The 18,117-nt window shown below is 38.9% G+C and overlaps 1 protein-coding gene and 1 long non-coding RNA gene across 4 annotated transcripts in view; one reads left to right on the top strand and one right to left on the bottom strand.

The window, feature by feature from the left end:
- The window catches only part of LOC122669365 (squamous cell carcinoma antigen recognized by T-cells 3), a 67,152-nt gene extending 53,583 nt beyond the window's left edge, over nucleotides 1-13,569 (top strand). The window contains exons 13-18 of one of the 3 annotated variants that reach the window (XM_043866116.1): nucleotides 4,836-5,180; nucleotides 5,259-5,351; nucleotides 7,658-7,822; nucleotides 8,294-8,297; nucleotides 12,935-13,166; nucleotides 13,315-13,569. In XM_043866116.1, coding sequence (XP_043722051.1) covers nucleotides 4,836-5,180; nucleotides 5,259-5,351; nucleotides 7,658-7,822; nucleotides 8,294-8,297; nucleotides 12,935-13,166; nucleotides 13,315-13,327 — 852 coding nt within the window. In that variant the 3' untranslated portion in view covers nucleotides 13,328-13,569. Of the gene's footprint in view, nucleotides 1-4,835; nucleotides 5,181-5,258; nucleotides 5,352-7,657; nucleotides 7,823-8,293; nucleotides 8,298-12,933; nucleotides 13,167-13,314 lie in introns of all 3 variants that reach the window. The other 2 variants (XM_043866117.1, XM_043866118.1) reach the window with 2 other exon arrangements.
- LOC122669370 lies at nucleotides 1,781-13,328 on the bottom strand. The gene is made up of 3 exons (XR_006334002.1): nucleotides 13,204-13,328; nucleotides 12,077-12,087; nucleotides 1,781-1,791 (listed from the first exon to the last, which is right to left on the bottom strand). It is a non-coding gene; the product is annotated as an uncharacterized LOC122669370 (long non-coding RNA).
- Nucleotides 13,570-18,117: the final 4,548 nt, after the last annotated feature.

Raw genomic sequence — 18,117 nt, 5'->3', positions numbered from 1 at the left:
CACCTCAAACGTTCGATCCCACACCTGGTAGGGATGATGAGGACGACCCGGACTAGTCCATTTCCTCAGGTGGTCACACTCGCATACCTTCGTCATCTACTCATGGAGGTGATGGAGACGACGACAATGATGGTGGCGGCGATGATGATGATGATGGTGATGGTGGTGATAGATATGCAGGACTTTAGGAGGAGTATGACCAGACAGAGGAGGCGTAGGAGACAGAGCTGGCTTGATCCACTGTGGAGACCCAGTTTGATCATGCCACATAGGATACGGACCATGATGCACGTCCAACCCAAGGTGCAGGCTACATGAGAGGGCCTTTTCACTTGTTCCAAGTAGATGAATTAGCTGATTGTATGGACGTTGATAGCTTGTCTGGCACTTTGGATGGGATGAGTATAAAGGACAACAGAGGAAATAGGCACTGGGGTACCTCATCCTTTATTGGATAGAGCGGCTTGCCAGAGTACAGTCCATATGGTCATTTCACTGGCGTTTGGGAGCATGCGTCTTCTTCATCCGCTTACAATTTTAAGTATGACGCCCATTCATTGGGACGTACTGGCTGTACATGCAGCCAACACTATCTTTTGAAAGTGGCTCAGTGGCTGGTTCTTCATATTACAGCTGTACATGTTGCCAACACTATCTTTTGAAAGTGGCTTAGTGGCTGGTTCTTCACATTACAGTGACCTATACCCTAGGATAGGTTACCTGCAGTATGGAGATGAGACCGTTTACATGGCATTTGTGGAAGACTACTCTCTTTCATTCTTGCTCACTATGAGGTGGCATGCATTTGTCATGCAGTCAGAGGACAATGCGCGTTGCCTCCATCAGACCATGAGTGGACTCGATCCAGCACGACATAGTTCATATCAGTAGACGGTCACAGTATTGTATTGTTGGGACATGGAAGACTTGGGCGTCTATATATTGTTCACTGTACTTTGTAGTTTGTAATTTCTACTTTACCTATTTGTTAAATAATTAATCAATATTATGTTCATCTATTGTTGCATAATTTACTTGCCACTTAGTGTATTTTTTATTGTTTTTTTTTTTTTTTTTGAGGTAATTTGAAGGTTTAGCCCAAAACATCAAAACCAAAACCAGCTGGAAAAAATGCAAGGTTTAGTGAAATTTTGGTGTTTCGGTGGTTTGACTTGACCGAAACAAGATAGCGAACTATGTGTGGAACGAGATGAGAACTTGTATTAAGAAGGTTGATAAGAAGTCAAAGGGAAATCAGAAGGAAACTGCCATACACATAAGGAGACTTGGTGGTGGGATGATGAGGTTCAAGCAGCCATTAAGACTAAGAAAGCTAGTTTTTAAACATGGCAAAAGACTAAGGAGGTAGAGGATCTAAAAAGGAATAAATTCTCCAGAAATGATGCTAAGAAGATTGTAGGGAAAGCAAGGGCAAAGAAATATGAAGATCTTTATAACAATTTGAACACAAAAGAAGGGGAAAAGCTATCTATAAGATATCTAGAATGAGAGAAAGGAAGAGTAAAGATTTGACCATGTTAGATGTATTAAAAGTGAAGAATGCATAGTTCCAATGAGAGATGAGGACATTGAGGAGAGATGGAAAGAGTATTTCCACAGCCTACTAAATAAAGACATTTTGAGCAATAGTGCACTAGAAGGCTGCATTACTCGTCAAGACTCCACATGTTGTAGATACGTACACAGAATTGGGGTGTTTGAAATAAAAGAGGCTTCTCTAATTAGGATTCAGGTTAGGAACCACCAGTCCTAATCTGACTAGGATTGTAACTAGGATTCAGATCTGGGATTCCTTTTCCAGATCTGAATATTTGTAAGGCCTTTTGGCCCTTTTTTCTACTATAAATAAAGCTATCGTGGGCAGGCTCCCCACTAATTTCTGCATTAAAAAATTTACTGCTTTCAAGCTGTGACTGCTGCCATCGTGCTGCTGCCTCTGCTCCTCGGTGAGCTTTGCATCCTTGTGGATCTCAAGGTGGTGAAGGGTAGGTGGACTCCTGCGACTCCTTGCATTGTGAAGATTAGGAGGTTCTATCAAGTCTTCAAGCTGCTGCCATTATTCCAGCATTACAGTAAGTTCAAACCTGCAAGTTATTTTAAAGTCTTCTTCCACCTAGCCATTACCCTTCCCTTAGACCTAATCCACATCCCCTTCCATCCATCAAACTTTAAACTCCATTAAACCTGCACTCCTACCTCAACTAGGACTCCCTTATAATTCCAGATTTAGGCCTCACCCTCAAACCCTACTTCCAGCCCACATTCCCCACATCATTCCCCACACTCGACCTTAACCCTAGCCTTTAGTATCCACTCTAATCCCTCCAGTTCCTCACTCCATTAAACCCTAAAACCTGCAACCCGATTCTGCCCAACTGCAGAATTTTAAAACCCCTCCAAACCCTAACATCTTTATATCATTAAGACCTCCTAAACCTGCATATTAAAACCCTATAAACCCCATTATCATTACTCAACCCTAACTCTAAATTTTGCCCTAATTAGCCAAATCTGTCCCATTCGGCCAACCCTATTACCCTGGTTCCTAGTGGGACTTTTCCTACCTAGGAGTACATTACAGGGTCTCAATAGAAGTATGGAAGAGCTTAGGAATTTATGGTTTATCTTGGTTAATCAAACTGTTTAATAAGATTATGAACACAAGGAAAATGCCAGATGAATGGAGGAGAAGCATTATGGTCATGATTTACAAAAAAAAAAGTAATATTCAGAGTTGCAATAACTATAGAGGCATAAAAGGAATTACTATTTCGGAGAACTGATTTGGTTTTATGCCTGGAAGATCCACAATGAAATCTATTTTCTTACTTTAGAGTCTCATGGAAAGATTTAGAGAGGGTTAAAAGGATCTCCATATGGTTTTTATTGACCCAGAAACATGGTTCTAAATCTCGGTTTCCCAAGAAATAAGAGACGAAATTTGGTATGAGTCAAGTTTCGACTAGTTTTGACCATATTTCGCACATTTCTCTAGTTCCAACCAGTTTCGACAAAAAAAAACCTAGTTTTGACCAGTTTTGGCAGCATAGACATGTCTAGTTTTGCCTAGAAAAGTACTAGGTTTTGGTCAAAACCCGAGAAATATTGGTTTTTTGTCTGGTTGAAACCTGCCTCGAAATCGAGATTTATAAGCTTGGTTAGAAAAAGCATATGAAAGAATCCCTAGAGAGTTAATTTTGCGAATACTAGAGAAGAGAAGGGTTTCAAGTAAATACGTAGACATAATTAAAGATATGTATAATGGTGTGATGATTGGCGTAAGAATTGTTGGGGTGGTCAAGGTAGTGAATTCCCAATTACAGTAGGGTTACATCAAGGATCGGCCTTAAACCCATATTTGTTTGCTCTTATCATGGATGATTTAACCAGAGACATTCAAGATGAGTTTCCTTGGTGTATGTTTGTTGATGATATTGTTTTGGCAGATGAGACAACAACATGAATTAATGCCAAGTTGGAGTTATGGAAATTTACTTTGGAATCAGAAGGTTTAAAGATAAGTAGAACAAAGACAGAGTATATGGTGTGTAACTTTAGTTACACTAGCCACTAGGACGGATAATGAGGAAGTAAATATTGATGAGAGGAAGATTCCACAAAGGGATTGTTTTAGGTATTTGGGCTCATTCATAAATAAAGAAGGTGATACAGAGGATGATGTTGCTCAAAGAATTAAAATTGGATGAAGAGGAGAGGTGCCTCCGGAGTGTTGTGTGATCGGCGTATTCCTTTAAAGCTTAAAACTAGGAAGGATAAAGTAAGGGATTATGATATTAGAGCTGATTTGGGAGTAGCTCCGATATATAATACGTTGCAAGAAAGTCGTTTGAGTTGTTATGGCCATGTGCAATGGAGGCCTTTGGATGCTTCAGTATGGAGGAATTATTTGATTCAGATTGAGGAATCTATAAGAGCCAGAGGCAGGCCTAAAATAACCATAGGAGAAGTGGTGAGGAAAGACGTGCATAGCTTAGCTAGGCCTTGTAACATGTATTACTTCAAATAGAGAGGATTGGAGAGCAAGGATCTATTTAGCCAGCCCCATTTAATTGGGATAAGGTTATGATGTTATTGTTGTTGTTGTTGTTGAATCATAACAATAGATGTGATCGAAAATATTGATGTCTCACAACCACTTTCTTTCATGATTCACAGATTCAGTGTGTCAGACAGTTTTTTATTGAGTAATCTGATCATGAATCCCTTTTGTAAATAATAGGCACACACATTTACAATATAGATTCTACTTTTTCCTTTAAATATCTATTCATTGGTCAACTAAACATATTTAAGTAGTCAACAGAAAAATATGCATGTACTTTATTGAAATGATTTTGGAGGATAATGAAGGCACTAGTACCATGTCACTGTTGGCATTTGTACCTGTGCCTAGAAAATAGACTGAAAACCTAAGATGCATGATCAGTATTGTGGTTAGAGACTTTGACATGAGATACAAGCATGATTCTTCACTTCAATACTTCCTATTTGTTCAGGACTCTTATTTAGTTTGTCGTTATTTAGCTACATTTCTATTGTTAGCATTTTCATCACCATATAATAGTTTTTAAGGATTCTCTACAGTAATATTTCTCACAGTACAGTAAAACAGTTTTTTAACTATATTTAAATAAATTGATGTTGGTGGGCACAATTGAAGTCCAGAGATATCCATAAAGTGTCTGGTCAGTATATTTTTCTGTTGACGGATAAAATATTTTTATTCTGAAGTGATCTCCTAATTCTAAAGACCAGAGAGTCCCGATGCCTTAATCTTTGCCATTTTTTCTTAGGTGACTCCACGCCTTGAAGAGCTTAAGTTATTCATATCACAACAACAGGCCACACATCTTGCTGCACCAGCAACTCAGAAAGAGAGAGCCCCTGCAAAAAATCTCTCACAAAAAAGAGGATCAAGCGCAAGATTAACAGATGAACAGAATCCACCGAAGAGGCAGAAGGGAGTTTTTCAGAAGGATTCAACTCAGAAGTCAGGTACAAAGAAAGATAGGCTCAATGAAGTCAAGGCTAACAAACCTGAAAACTCAGATGAGCAACAAGTCAATGATTCCGGAGCTGGGAAAACAAAATTGTACAGTGATGAGTGCACTGTGTTTATTTCAAATCTTGGCTTGGAGGCAAGTATCTATCTTCTGATGAATGTATTCTTCAGTGATAAAAATTTGCTATAATTCTAATGATAGCATCTTTCTTAGGCAAATGAAGGACATCTGCGTGATTTCTTTAGCGACATTGGTGGAGTCACAGATATTCGGATCTTGAAGGACAAGTTCACTCGCAAGTCAAGGGTTTGTATCTCCCCCTTCCTATGTATACATACATCACAAAATACATACACAATCATTTGTACATAGACACAAACTTATTCACATGTACTCCCAAACACATGCGTATGTTTATGCCCTATTGAAGTTGTCCAATGCTATTCATGTAACACATTATTATTCGAAATACAAATTATGCCATAATTTGGATTGCTGGTTGCCTGAAGCTGCCCTTACTAGGAAAAATTCTAAACATCCATTCGACGAATTTTTTTTCCAACTCTCATGGTGTTCTTAGGCATGGGGAGATTTATGATACGGCATGCTTTGTTCAGCATCCTGGTCCTTTTGCAAAGTCTACTCTTCAATCACTTCCTAGTGATCGTAGTTGTATCATTTGATCCACATTCTTTCTTATTTGAAATAAAAATGCGTGCCCAATTCAGACTGTTCTTAAAGGTTTTATTTGTTTTCCAATTTGAGCCACATCCAGGATGTTCTGCACAAGCGGACCGTCCATGAGGTAGGGTCTCGTTTTGCTGCATGTCAAGTTCCATGGTCCACCTGAGCTGTATGGTTCAGCAAGTGTAAAAACGTTTCTTGTGATTTCAGCTTTTAAAATTTTTTATTTTCTTATTGAGTAGTGTCAGAAAAGACTGCTTAATTTTGCCATGTGGTGTAGTACTGTTGCCTGCTGGAATCACATTTATCACATTATCAACTGAGCTGCCATTTAACAGGATTTTGTTGTCCTGGTCCTCTGATTTCTTTTGCTTGTTTGTTTTGAAGTAGAAAGGCATGTTCTGAATGAGGTGTGATATTGCAATATTGTCTGTCCATCTGAAATGGGACCCTCTGGGTTGGTCTAATGCAGTTTTTCCTCGTACTATACCATTCTTGGAGACTTCTTTTCTTTTTTGTGTTGAACACGGGCTGTTTCTTTTTTAGGAAATAGCCTCTCCGTGAAGCAGGGGTAAGGCTGCGTACATTATGACCCTCCCCAGACCCCATAATTGCGGGAGCCTCTTGCACTGGATACACCCTTTTTTATGTGTTGAACTATTGTTTCTATTTTTATTTTTTTTTATAAATAAAATGTAAGGAAGGACTCCTCATGGTCTATGTTCTTGCAGCTGGAATTTGGCCCTGGGAGGGTGTTAAGTTCCCAGCATCTTTTTTACCTGATGGAAGAATTTGTATACTGCAATGCAATATTATGTGTCAGAAGAATTTGCAACTTTTGACTCTCTTCATATTTCAATTTTCAATCCATGGGTTTCTTCCATATGGCAAAAGGGAAGTTATTTTTCTTATTATTTTTCACTTAACCAAAAGGAAAAGAATAATAGAAAGAAGGGGGGGGGGGGGTAGAATTCATTGTGTTCCCTTTACCTAGGGTGCATCTTGGACCTGAAAGGCCACAACCTGCCTGAAAATTTCCAGGCTTGGGCTGTGATTTGGACCCATGGGACAAGGTTTGCTTGAGAAGGCCCAACCTGCGGTCGCTCTGGGCTGGGTGAAGGGTGAGGCCCATGGTTCGGCATGGCCGAAGCCCGATTTGATGCTTCTTGTAAAAAATGCTTGGATGTTGTGGTGGTTAGCCCTATGGACGTCACATCTTTTTGACCAATATTCAAAACTCCCTAACATCTCCATTTCACAAAGATATATTAGTTGTCAGGGCAACTAGGTGACCCAAGGTGAGGGGGAACAAAAACCAAGGCGACGTCTTGACAACTATGCAAAGATATTTAAACATTTTAGGATGGTCTTTCAGGCCAGGCTGGGCTAACCTGAGCCTGGAAAGCATGGATTTGGATTGAAATTTCCCAGCCTGTGGTTTGGTGGGCTTGGGTCGGGTTCTCAAAAGCCTGGTCCAGCCAGCCCAATTTGCAACATCCTACCTTTACTAATGAATTGTCCAAAGGTAGGTTATAAAGCTGACTTGGATGGAGAAGTTGACATGGGATACCCACTGGGTCTCCCACTAGATGGACATTTTGTATTGTCACCCACATGAAAATTAAGTGGAATGGCTATTGTGCCTAAACAGAAGACATTTCCAATAAAGGTATATGTGGTGGGGGTAGGGGAATTTTTCGCAATATGGGCAGAATTTTTACTGCTCTTAGTTTTGCCTTTGATTTCCTTCTGCTACTTTTTCCCCTTTTCTCTGGAGTCTTGCAAGGGAGTGGAGGTTTTATGTCTTCTGTTTCTTTGCCTTCCCCCTCCCCCCCCTTCTTTTCTGGTGTCTTCTATTTCTTCTCGGTCCAATGAATTTTCTTTTCCTTGCAAAGCTTTCCATATCATTTTCTTTTTCTTTTGCGAAGGGTCTGGCCTATGTGGATTTTTCGGATAGCACACAACTTGGAGCAGCTGTGTTAAAGAACAGACAGACACTGCTTGGTAAGAAATTGAGCATTGCACGGTCAGATCCAAAACGAAGCCAAAAGAAGGTTTCCTTTGGAGCTAGCACTGCACCGGATCATGGTATGCCAACATGATAAATATTTTTTGTTTTCTTGGATTAATCATATCAGTTATGATGTTTCAACCAATATTTGCATGAAATACTATGTTTTTTTTTCCCTGGGTGATATCATTCCCTTGCGAGATTTTCCATTTCATCTTCATTATCCTGTCATGAATCACATACTATGCTTTTTTAGTGTGCTCCCACTTACTTATTCCAACTCTTTAGACATTTCTATGTGTTGTATCTTGTTCTTCTATGTGCTTTTGATGGGTTCTTTGCTACCTAACCAATTTAAAATTTAACTTGTTACTCTGAAAATGATAATCATATTGATCTGGTCAACTTGCCTGTTTGGACTACCAAGGATTTGCTGTCTGGGCTGAAAGCCTGAAACTTCGTGAAATAGTTGCTCCATATGTCTAATACCAAACCATAAAATTCCCATATTTGTTTAATGCTGGGTTGCAGTTCCGGAAATATCTAAAATTTAGGTGGTGGCTGAACTGTACAGTCAGTTAAGAAGTTGTCTAACGAGTTCTAAAAAATCAAATTAAGATTTAATGAACTGTAACACCACATGATCATAGTACTAAAAATCGCGAGATCTCAGTTTTTCCCAGGGTCGAGACGAGATGGCATAAGAAACGAGAAAGTGCAATATCTCGTCGAGATCTCGACCCAAACTCCTTTATATGAATGCCAGATCTCGAGATCTCAGTGGGAAATCTCGAGATCTCGACCCAAGCTCCTTTATATGAGTGCCACATCTCGAGATCTCAGTGGGAAATCTTGGTATAAAGACACCTATCTCTACAAACCTTGGGATATAGACACTTATTTATGCTAGAAACTAGGACAGACACTTATTTACACCTAATATCATTTAAGTAAATGAATTTGTATTTCATTTACTTTAGATATTATTCATAAATAAGCAAATATCCCCTATTTGAATCCAATAAAAATAGTTAAAAAATCAAATTCCAAAAGGAATAAAAGTCAACCTCCCAGTTCAAGAAAAAAAAATGGATTTTCGGCGGTAGGTGCATTTTTCAACTTTCTAATGCTGGGGTTTTTCTCAAATCTAAAAATTCCATAAATCTTAATGTGGTAAAACATTGCTAAAAACCTGAAGTGCGGTAAAATATTCATTTGTTTCTGAATAATATCTTAAGTAAATGAAAATACAAATACAAAAACATTTACTTAAATGGTATTAGGTATAAATAAGTGTTTGTCTTGTGTCTGTCCTGGTTTCTGGCATAAGTGTCTGTCCTGGTTTCCCACTAAGTGAAACTCCTATTTGGACTTTGCTTTTGCAAAATCTGATAGTGCCATTGTGTTTAAATGGCCTAAAATAGACTGAGTACCAAGTTTCAGACCCAAATTAGGTCTAAAACCCACCGAAACCAGGTTTTGAGTTGAAAACAAAAATGCACCAACTCGACCAAGATCTTGAGATATCCCGAGTCAACTCGGTTTTTCCCAGGGTCGAAACCTGGTCGAGTTCCGAGTTTTAGTTCTATGCACATGATAGAACCGTAGTGCTCCTAGCATAGGTAACAATAGGGCAGAAAATAGAATATGCAAAAACTCACAAACCAGCCAGCCAATGTTGCTCAAAATCTGGTTGAAGGCTGGCCTAAAACAGCTGAACTTGTGGCTAAAATATCTTCAAGAACCAACGGTCAGATGGTGAGTAATGAAGGTGGACAGAAAATATCTTCAAGAACCAACTTGTGGCTAAAATATCTTCAAAAACCTTGGTCGCCTTGGGCGCCTAGTTGGTGTTGTGTTGCCTTGATTTTGGACCCTCTCCAGCGCCTTGGATCGCCTAGACGCCGTGACAACTGTGAAACTAATATGATCACTAAATTAGTAAGAGAAACTGGAATAGCTTCAGATCAACAACACCAATGGACTTCAAATTCAGGTCGTTGGAAGGCAAGGTAGAAGAGAATGACTCACCAAGTTTGGGCTCAATCCGAAGATTGAAGCTATTGTTACAGAAGTAACAACTTGAAGACAAAATGGAAAGGAAAACCAGAACTGCAAGCTGCTGTACCTGGGCAGAACTGATACCAATGGTTGATCAACCATTGAAGAATCCTTGGCAGTAGTATTGGAGGGCCCGAAGTCTACTTTTTATCTTTGAATGGTAGTCCAAGTTGCAGCAGAAACTCCCCATGCAAACTATGGGTATGCAGGAAAATAGAAAGAATAAAGGAGGAAGAAGAAAGGAAGGAAATATGGCCAGGGTATCACCACTCTGGCCTGCAGTTGGATTCACCACCAATCAGTCCTTAGCTTCATCAGGGGAGCTGCTGTATCACTACAGTAGCACACATTCTTCAATGAAGAAATACATCAGAGAATAGCCAAAATCGTGGGCTGTAGAGGCTCCTTGCTTGTATTCATAAACTAAGAAGCATGTCTTACAAGAATTGTAAGTCTTGATTACTGAGTAGCTTACAACTCAATAAAATAACAACTTTCTAGAAGATCTAGTTGCTAAAAAACACAGAAAAATAGAACCAAAATAGAAACTCCTAGATTGCTAATGACTTGGCAATTAAATCTAGTACAAAATAGAATCTATAATATAGATAGCTACTAAGAAAATATTCCAGCACATTGTCTTCACATTAGGGACCACATGTGACTTCTAGAAACTGAACCAAGACCACCATGCAAAGGAAGAACCAGACCCACAACCGTGGGTCACTGTTGGCCCTAGTTCTAAATCGTGTGCTTCTCTGTTGGGCCTTAATTCTTTTTACACTTGTGCTGTTTCAGCTCTACATCAATTTTGCAGATCTACCTAGGGTTGATCAAACCTAGCAAGACTTGTACCGTTGAATTTCTTATTGATTCTAGATTCTTGATAGAAAATTTCATTTATTCCTGTGTTTAGGTGGTTTTTCAAATGGGTTTTGTAATTTTACTAGTTTGGGCCTTTGGGTATTCATCAGGACTGCAGTTGCTTTGAGTGAATCCTGCTTTGTTTTGTTTTTTGTTTTTTGGTGGAGGTTGTTTACAAAATTGATAGGTTTGTGTCCATTTTCGTATGTGAAAATCTAGCACTACATTTCCCTACATCATTAGTGCTTACAAACACCTATGGTTAACATTTGGGTTGCTTGAAAATTGTATCAACCGAAGCAAAAACTGAATCAGGAAGCAAACACTCAAATTTGTTTTAAAATAAATAGAGTTAAAACTAAATTGGCAACTTCAATCCATGAATGTCTTCATCAACACCCCAACTAGTAGCAGATTACTGGAGATGGGATCCATGATTGGCTAGCTGATTACAGTTTGTGTTAGTCATCCAATGTCTGATAATTGGAGGTGAGGTCTCATTTCCTCTCAATGTGTGATGCTTTCTTATGTTCACCTTCCATCACAGCATCTCCTCGTTAGCTAACCTCCTATGTGTGATGCTTCTTATGTTCACCTTCTGTCACAGCATCTCCTCCTTAACTGACCTCCTGGGACCTCACTTATGTTTAACTGTTGTCGAGATCACCTTAGCAGTTGGATCTGCAGCAGGATTGCATGTCAATTCCTAGATCTTGAAGGTGAAGAGTCCATATTAAATTTTTTATGAAGGTGGCCCCAATGTTCTTTATGATGTGTGGCAGAGTGTAAATCGGGAAATCTTGGGGCTGAAGAGGTGAGGGGCAGATGTGCATTTGGGGTTCTTTAAAATCATTGGCGACTGTTCAAGGAGGAGAACATTTTTATTTTATTTTTACTCTATTCTCTCGTCCTACTTGTGAACAGTTTTTAATTTCATTACTCTGGCAAAGGAGAACATAAGTATTAAAAGTTCATTAATGTAAGTAGGCAGCAGTCTGCTTGCTTGTGCTCTTTCTCCCTAATTTCTACATATATACTTAGCTTGGGTAGGAGAAGTGCATCTTCTGAGTGATATGGTTTAGATTAGAGGATCTGGAGAACAAGGGGTAGATTGAAAATGAACTGGGGTGAAATGCTGAGAAAACATATGGATGGTTCTTGGTTAACTTCAGATATGATTTTGTTTGTTTGAATGGAAAATCAGGATTTGTGCCATCCCCAATTGATTGGGATAAAGATCAGATGTTTTGAGATATTATCATTAAGTTTTGTGTTTGTTTTCCAACAAAAATAAAAAAAAAGTCAGCCTGAAAATTAGCCACTGCTATACAAATCATAAGCTTGTTCTGGCAAAAGCAGAAAGTAGAAAATTACATAATAAGAATTTAAATTCCCATATTAAAACATTTACGCATGCCTATTCTACTTGATACAGCAAATGGAAAAATTCAATGTCGTTACTAGTTTTGCTATGAAAACGGCATAGGCCAATTGCCCCGCCTATCAATATCTACTTCTATTCTACTTATATCAATTACTGTAAGTTTGTTCTCCCTGAATTCTGGACTTATGTTAGGTTCAAATACTCGGCTTCTCTTACCCATGTGATTTTTTTTATTTATTTTTTTTTTGGGGGGGGAGAGAGAGGGTGTAGGGTGGTGAAACTGTGAAAAGGCTACTATTAGTGAAGGCCTGGTTTGTCTTTGCAAGCCTGTTAATTTTTCATTTTCAGCTGCATGCTTGCCCATGAGATTCTTTTTGGGGCTTATGGAAGGGGGTTTTGAAAGGTTAATATTTGCAATGAGCTGGTTTGTCTTTGCAAGCCTGTTAAATTTTCAGTTTTCAGCTGCCTGGCATCATTAGGCTAGATCAGTTCATCCGCAATCATATTTCATAGTGCTTATCATGATTTAGTCGCACCATTCAAAGTGTGAGCAATCAAGCGCTTGCTTTAAGGAGATACTATCATCTTTGAATCTCCTTCCGCAGTAGGTTTTGCTTGAAGTTCTTATTCTGGATATAGCTCATCAGCACAATATCAAATGGGAATTTTTGTTGCACTCCATAACTCCCATTTCTTGGTCCAATGTCAATTAATATTATGTGCATTTTTCATTTTCCCTTACTTACTTTTCTTATGCCATTTCTTCATTTTTAATCTGCATTCCTCTTCATTTCTCTTACTTTGTTTTTGGAAGGATCCATGTAGCTGACCCCATTTAGTTGGGAAGAGCTGAGTTGTTGTTGTTGTTGTTGTTGTTGTTGATAGCAGGACATGAAGAACCTATTGCAGCCTCTAAAGAGTCTACTGGACCTCATAAGTCATCTTCAGTTTCCAAAAGGCGTGAAGACCGAGTCCAGCTCAAGGGGAAGAACACATTTGCGGTGCCAAGGAATTTGGTTAGACCCCTGGGATGGAGTAAGAATGAACAGACGAGTGAGGAGGATGAGAAGCCAAAATCTAATGATGAGTTCAGGGATATGTTGCTCAAATCCAACAAGTAACGTTTTCTTTCATGTTTAAGTGCCATACTTGACTCACTTAAATTGCCTTTTGCTTTCTAGTTACAATTGCATGCTAGTCGAAAACATTCTTCTCTATCCAACATTCTGGAGCTTTCTTTGAATCGAAATTGTACCACCCTATAGGGTTGACAAGTAGGGATTTGAATAGAGATGAATGACAAAGGGAGGATCAATGGAGCCACTCCATTTAGTTGGGATAAGGCTTAGCTGAGTTGAGTTGTAATATTATAAAGTGTTGTGGATGGTTGTGGTGTTCAATATAACATTGTAATGAAATTTTGTTTTGTGCAATCTGAATGCATCACAGAATTATGGGCTTATAGCCATGTGTAAGGAATCAGGATATTCAAGATAGATCTGATATGAATATTTGATTGTGCCTTGTGTCTAGATCCTGTTGATGAATCATTGTCGCTAAGAACAATTTCAACATATTTCTGTGTTTTTCTCCTTTGTATCATAATTGCAATTTGGCTTTTATTCTTTGTTGAAAGAAAATAATGATTCCATAATAGGTAGCTTAATTTTTTCCTTTTTTGTTCAGTGTAAGCGGCAAACACTCTGAATGTCCACTAATTCTGCAACTATTTAAAATAGAGAGCATGGCATGTCACTCAAGTGTATGACAAGTTTCTTGCCCAGTCCCAATCCGGCACTATTGTCATGTCCGACTGGCTGTTGGGGGTTCATGTCTTGCTTATGCAGGGTCAACGTAGTTATTATTGGGGTTGTATATGTTTTACTATGTCAGTTTAGGGTCTATTACATGTGTAAGATTAAAATTTGTAATTGTGTGGAAGCCAGGGTTTTGGGGTGCTTATTTATTGTCTGTTTGGGGGAAAACTCTAATAGTAGACAACGTAGTGAGGTACAGAGAGGTGTAGAATTATTTTGGTGACTAAAAGTAATTACTCATGTTTGTGCATTCATCCCTACAATGGTATTAGAGCAAGTTTTAGCATTGAGATCTAGGAAACGGATGGTGCGCAAGGTCTTATCTTACAGGAAGGAAGAAAAAAGAAAGACAAATTAAATTGAAATTAAGAAAGGGCCATGAAATTGATAGATCAGGTCATCTAATCTCGCAGGGTCCAGGCCCAGGACCAGGGAAGAGGTTTCCTTTTTATTTTTTTAGGGTAAATATCAGGGAAGAGGTTTCGTGTACCTAAAATTCAGTACTGTAGGACTGTGAAGATGATTATGGTATGTGGGTCCTATATTCCCAGACTCTCAAGGAGAGAGAGAGAGGTGTATAGAAGTATAGACCCTATAATGGGATTCATTACTAGCAAGAAGGAAGGTATGGGTGACTTGGTGGGGTGGGGTTGCGTGTACCAATTCCAAAATTTCCCACAAGAAAGAATGAGAGAGAGAGAGAGAGAGAGAGAGAGTGATGCAATGGTGGCAGGTAGTGGTCGGGAAAAGGTTTGGTCAGTATTCAGTGGCCATGCGGGCATGCGCGCCCTGATCACTTCCCCCTCTCTCTCTCTCTCTCTGCGCTCCTCGGATCGCGCAATTACCTTGCCTCACCTTCTTTGTTTCACTTTCTCCTCTTTTTCCTCTTTCTAATAATCTCTTCAAAGTAAAACCCCGCCTCTCTTTTTTTTCTTTTCTTACTGTTCATTCCTCTCTCTCTCTCTCTCTCTCTCTCTCCCCCCCCTAGCTACTCTATTTATTTACGTACGGGGTAACATGCTCACGTAACACATCTGTAATAACACGTATGCCACTGGCAGTAGTAAGAAAAACAGGTTTCAACTGTGTAATCACTTCTTACCAAAAAAAAAAAAAAAACTGTGTTATCACTTATCAGTAACCGTTCAGTGGCTTAAAATTATGGGAAACGGTTTAACGCCAGACAATGAATGGGAGCTCGCACAGGTATTCAAGGAGAGAGGGTGGGGTGGTCATTTTACTATTCCATGTGTGAGGGTATAGGGAACACTGCCAGGCAGCATTCTCTATGTTTAGAAATCATGAAAATGATGATGATGCAATGATTGATTTACTTGTCTATCTCTTATCCCATATTCAAAAATTTTTTTGAAATTTTTTTTTCTTTTCTTGTCTTGCCATCCAAACATACCCTAAATTAGGGAAGTAGTTATCTATCTAGAACACTCCCATGTGTCTATGTCTCTCCTCAAAACAAGGGGTAGAAGTATGTTTTGATATGGGGAAGAGAGAGATAGACTCATGGGAGTGCTAGCGTAGGCCACACTCCCGTATAGAGTTCTTTTTCCACAGGAGCCACGCCCAGACATATGGGGGTAGAAATGATCGGCATGCCTCCCATGAATGATAGAAATTCTACCCCCCAAATGTACCAACACACGGTCTCTCATTAATTGCCGTGCACGACATTGCCCTTGCATCCCAAGCAGGGAACACTTCCCCATTTATTTAAGGGTGAATGTTCTCTGTTTGGGAGCGAAGGATGCGCCAGTACCTCCCGCTCTATCTCTCTCCTTTGCCCAAGAAGGTCATTTCATGTGGAGAACGAAAGTGACAGATAGCGCAACCTCCTCCGCTCTTGGACACAAAATATTGACCCTTTTTTTAATATAATAAAAAAAATATTGCATTTGGGGCTTGGGCCACATGGTCAAATAGTTATTTTTATATAGCAGCGTTGTTCTCTGTGCCGCAGCGCAGGCTGCGCCCTGGCACATGGGGGTGGGCGCAATGACCACTTTGCCCCCTGAGTGGCAGGATTATGTGCATGGGCGCAACCTGCGCTGCGGCACTGAAAACATTCTCCCTTTTATATATATTTTTTCCAGAGGTGGGGGTGTCAACTTCAAGCACCACACCCTCACTTGAGATTGGCCTACTTGTTAGGCTTCAGACCATGGTTTTAATACACATTATCGATACCGGTCACTACAAATATTCTCACCACCGAAATCAATACCATTACTGATAAATATCGTCAATATTGGTTCATAATGATTTAATACAAGATCAAAAGTCTTCTCTTTTTTTCCCCCTAAAATCTAAGGTTCATAAGCGTTTCACCAAATACCATATTTATTAGTATCAACCGATACCAAAATCGCTAACTGCAATCGTGCTCCGGACAGGTAAAGCCGTGATTTTGGGGCTTCAACATGTGGTCTTTTAGATTATTTCCTAGATATCTCACATTTAGAATTGTCACATCACTCTTCCACATGGCCAAACAATCATACCTATCTACCAATCTTTTCTGTAAATTATTGACCACAAATATTTTCATGTTCAAATTGCTGGATATATGTTTTCATCAAACCCAATTTAAAGTGTTTAAATTAAATTAATTTACACTGTCATTTTATGTGGGATTGTTTGTCCTAAGGTTATACCTTAAAGTGTTTGCAACTAAAGACAAAATTGAGTATTTGGTTCATAGGTTATCACATTGTATATTTTTTCGAAATGTGATTCCAAAACATAAATATTGGTATTCATATTGTATGTTTAACGAACTAGATCATCTTGAAAATCTTGCATAGGTTTCCATCAAAATTACTGTTACAGTTGAACTTTGTGTGTTTTGGTATACCAAAAGTTGATGCCTACACTGGCTATATATCAATACGTTGGAATGTCATCTTTGAATGCAAGATATGCTCAACATGGAATCCACTTCTCGAATAGGATGAATATCTTAAGAAAATTACGACTATGATTGGACTAAATTCCGAGCTCATTGACAATTTCATAAATTAGTTACAAAAATATTAAATAATAATAATAATAATTTAATAGCTATATATAAAAGTTTTACGTCCAATTCATAGCCGTGATTCTCTACATAAGTTGTCCCGTGGATTAGGGTATTTTACGGTAATTTTGTATATACTTGTTTCAATATGTGATATTGTAGTGGAGGAACTTAAATATATTTATTTGGGAGAATGTTCTCTGTGCCGCAACGCAGTCTGCACCCAGGCACATGGGCAGCCTGTGCAGGGGGGTAGGGTGTCATTACACCCACCCCCATGTGCCTGGGCACAGGCTGCATTGAGGCACAAAGAACAGCACCCCTATTTATTTATATCATTTTAAGTTATATCCATCATAGGTTGTACTTATAAGTAAATAGTTTCATTTTTTTTTTCTTAAAGATGGTTGTATTTTTGAGTAAATAAAGATATCTATTCATGTTGAGTTAAAGACTGATATAAAGCGAAAAAGGTAAGATCACAAGATCACTCAACAGGATCTCACCATTTGGTTTGTTATATGTTACATGAAATTGATTTTTGCAAATTTATAAAATAGCAACACACACTCTCTCTCTCTCTCTCTCTCTCTCTCTCTCTCTCTCTCTCTCTCTCTTATTTCTGTATGTCTCTTCTTCCATTGATTGTGAGTTAGGGGTTTTAAACCCTAGAAGAGTGTAGATGGATCATTTTGCTGCTATTCTAATGACACAATCGTTTGATCATTTTGGTGCAATCCTTTGGAGGTTCCTAGCTATAAACACAAGTTTGAGCACCTTATGGATTGCCAATAATTTATACAACCTTCTCAAAATGGGTTTCCAAATAAATGGACATTCCTTTAAATTAATATTAGTAGGGAAAAAAATTTCTACTTGATGGTGTTTCCTATGCCCTCTCACAAGGCACCGTGAGATGACGCCTCTGCCCCCTAGGTAGTTACCCAGGCATACTCACCCATTGGCCCACACGTTTGTGTAGAGATCTCTTGCCCATATTAGTATTAAGGGTAGGTGATCACTATCAAGTCGTGTGGATCCTACACCTAAATATAAGAGGGCATAAAATTACTTTTCCACATTGTGAAATAAAAAATCTCATCTCTGCTGATGCCTCTACGCACAATGCAGGGATACATCAATCTCTAATTGCCCAATTAATTATTCAGTATTAGGCGGTCAGGCCAACGTGGACCAAGATGGATTTCTAATCCGACAAT

Source organism: Telopea speciosissima, chromosome 7 (genome assembly GCF_018873765.1).
Source record: "Telopea speciosissima isolate NSW1024214 ecotype Mountain lineage chromosome 7, Tspe_v1, whole genome shotgun sequence".
Classification (NCBI taxonomy): Eukaryota; Viridiplantae; Streptophyta; class Magnoliopsida; order Proteales; family Proteaceae; genus Telopea; species Telopea speciosissima.
Note: the sequence above shows the minus strand (reverse complement) of the source record. Positions and strands in the feature narration are given on the sequence as shown.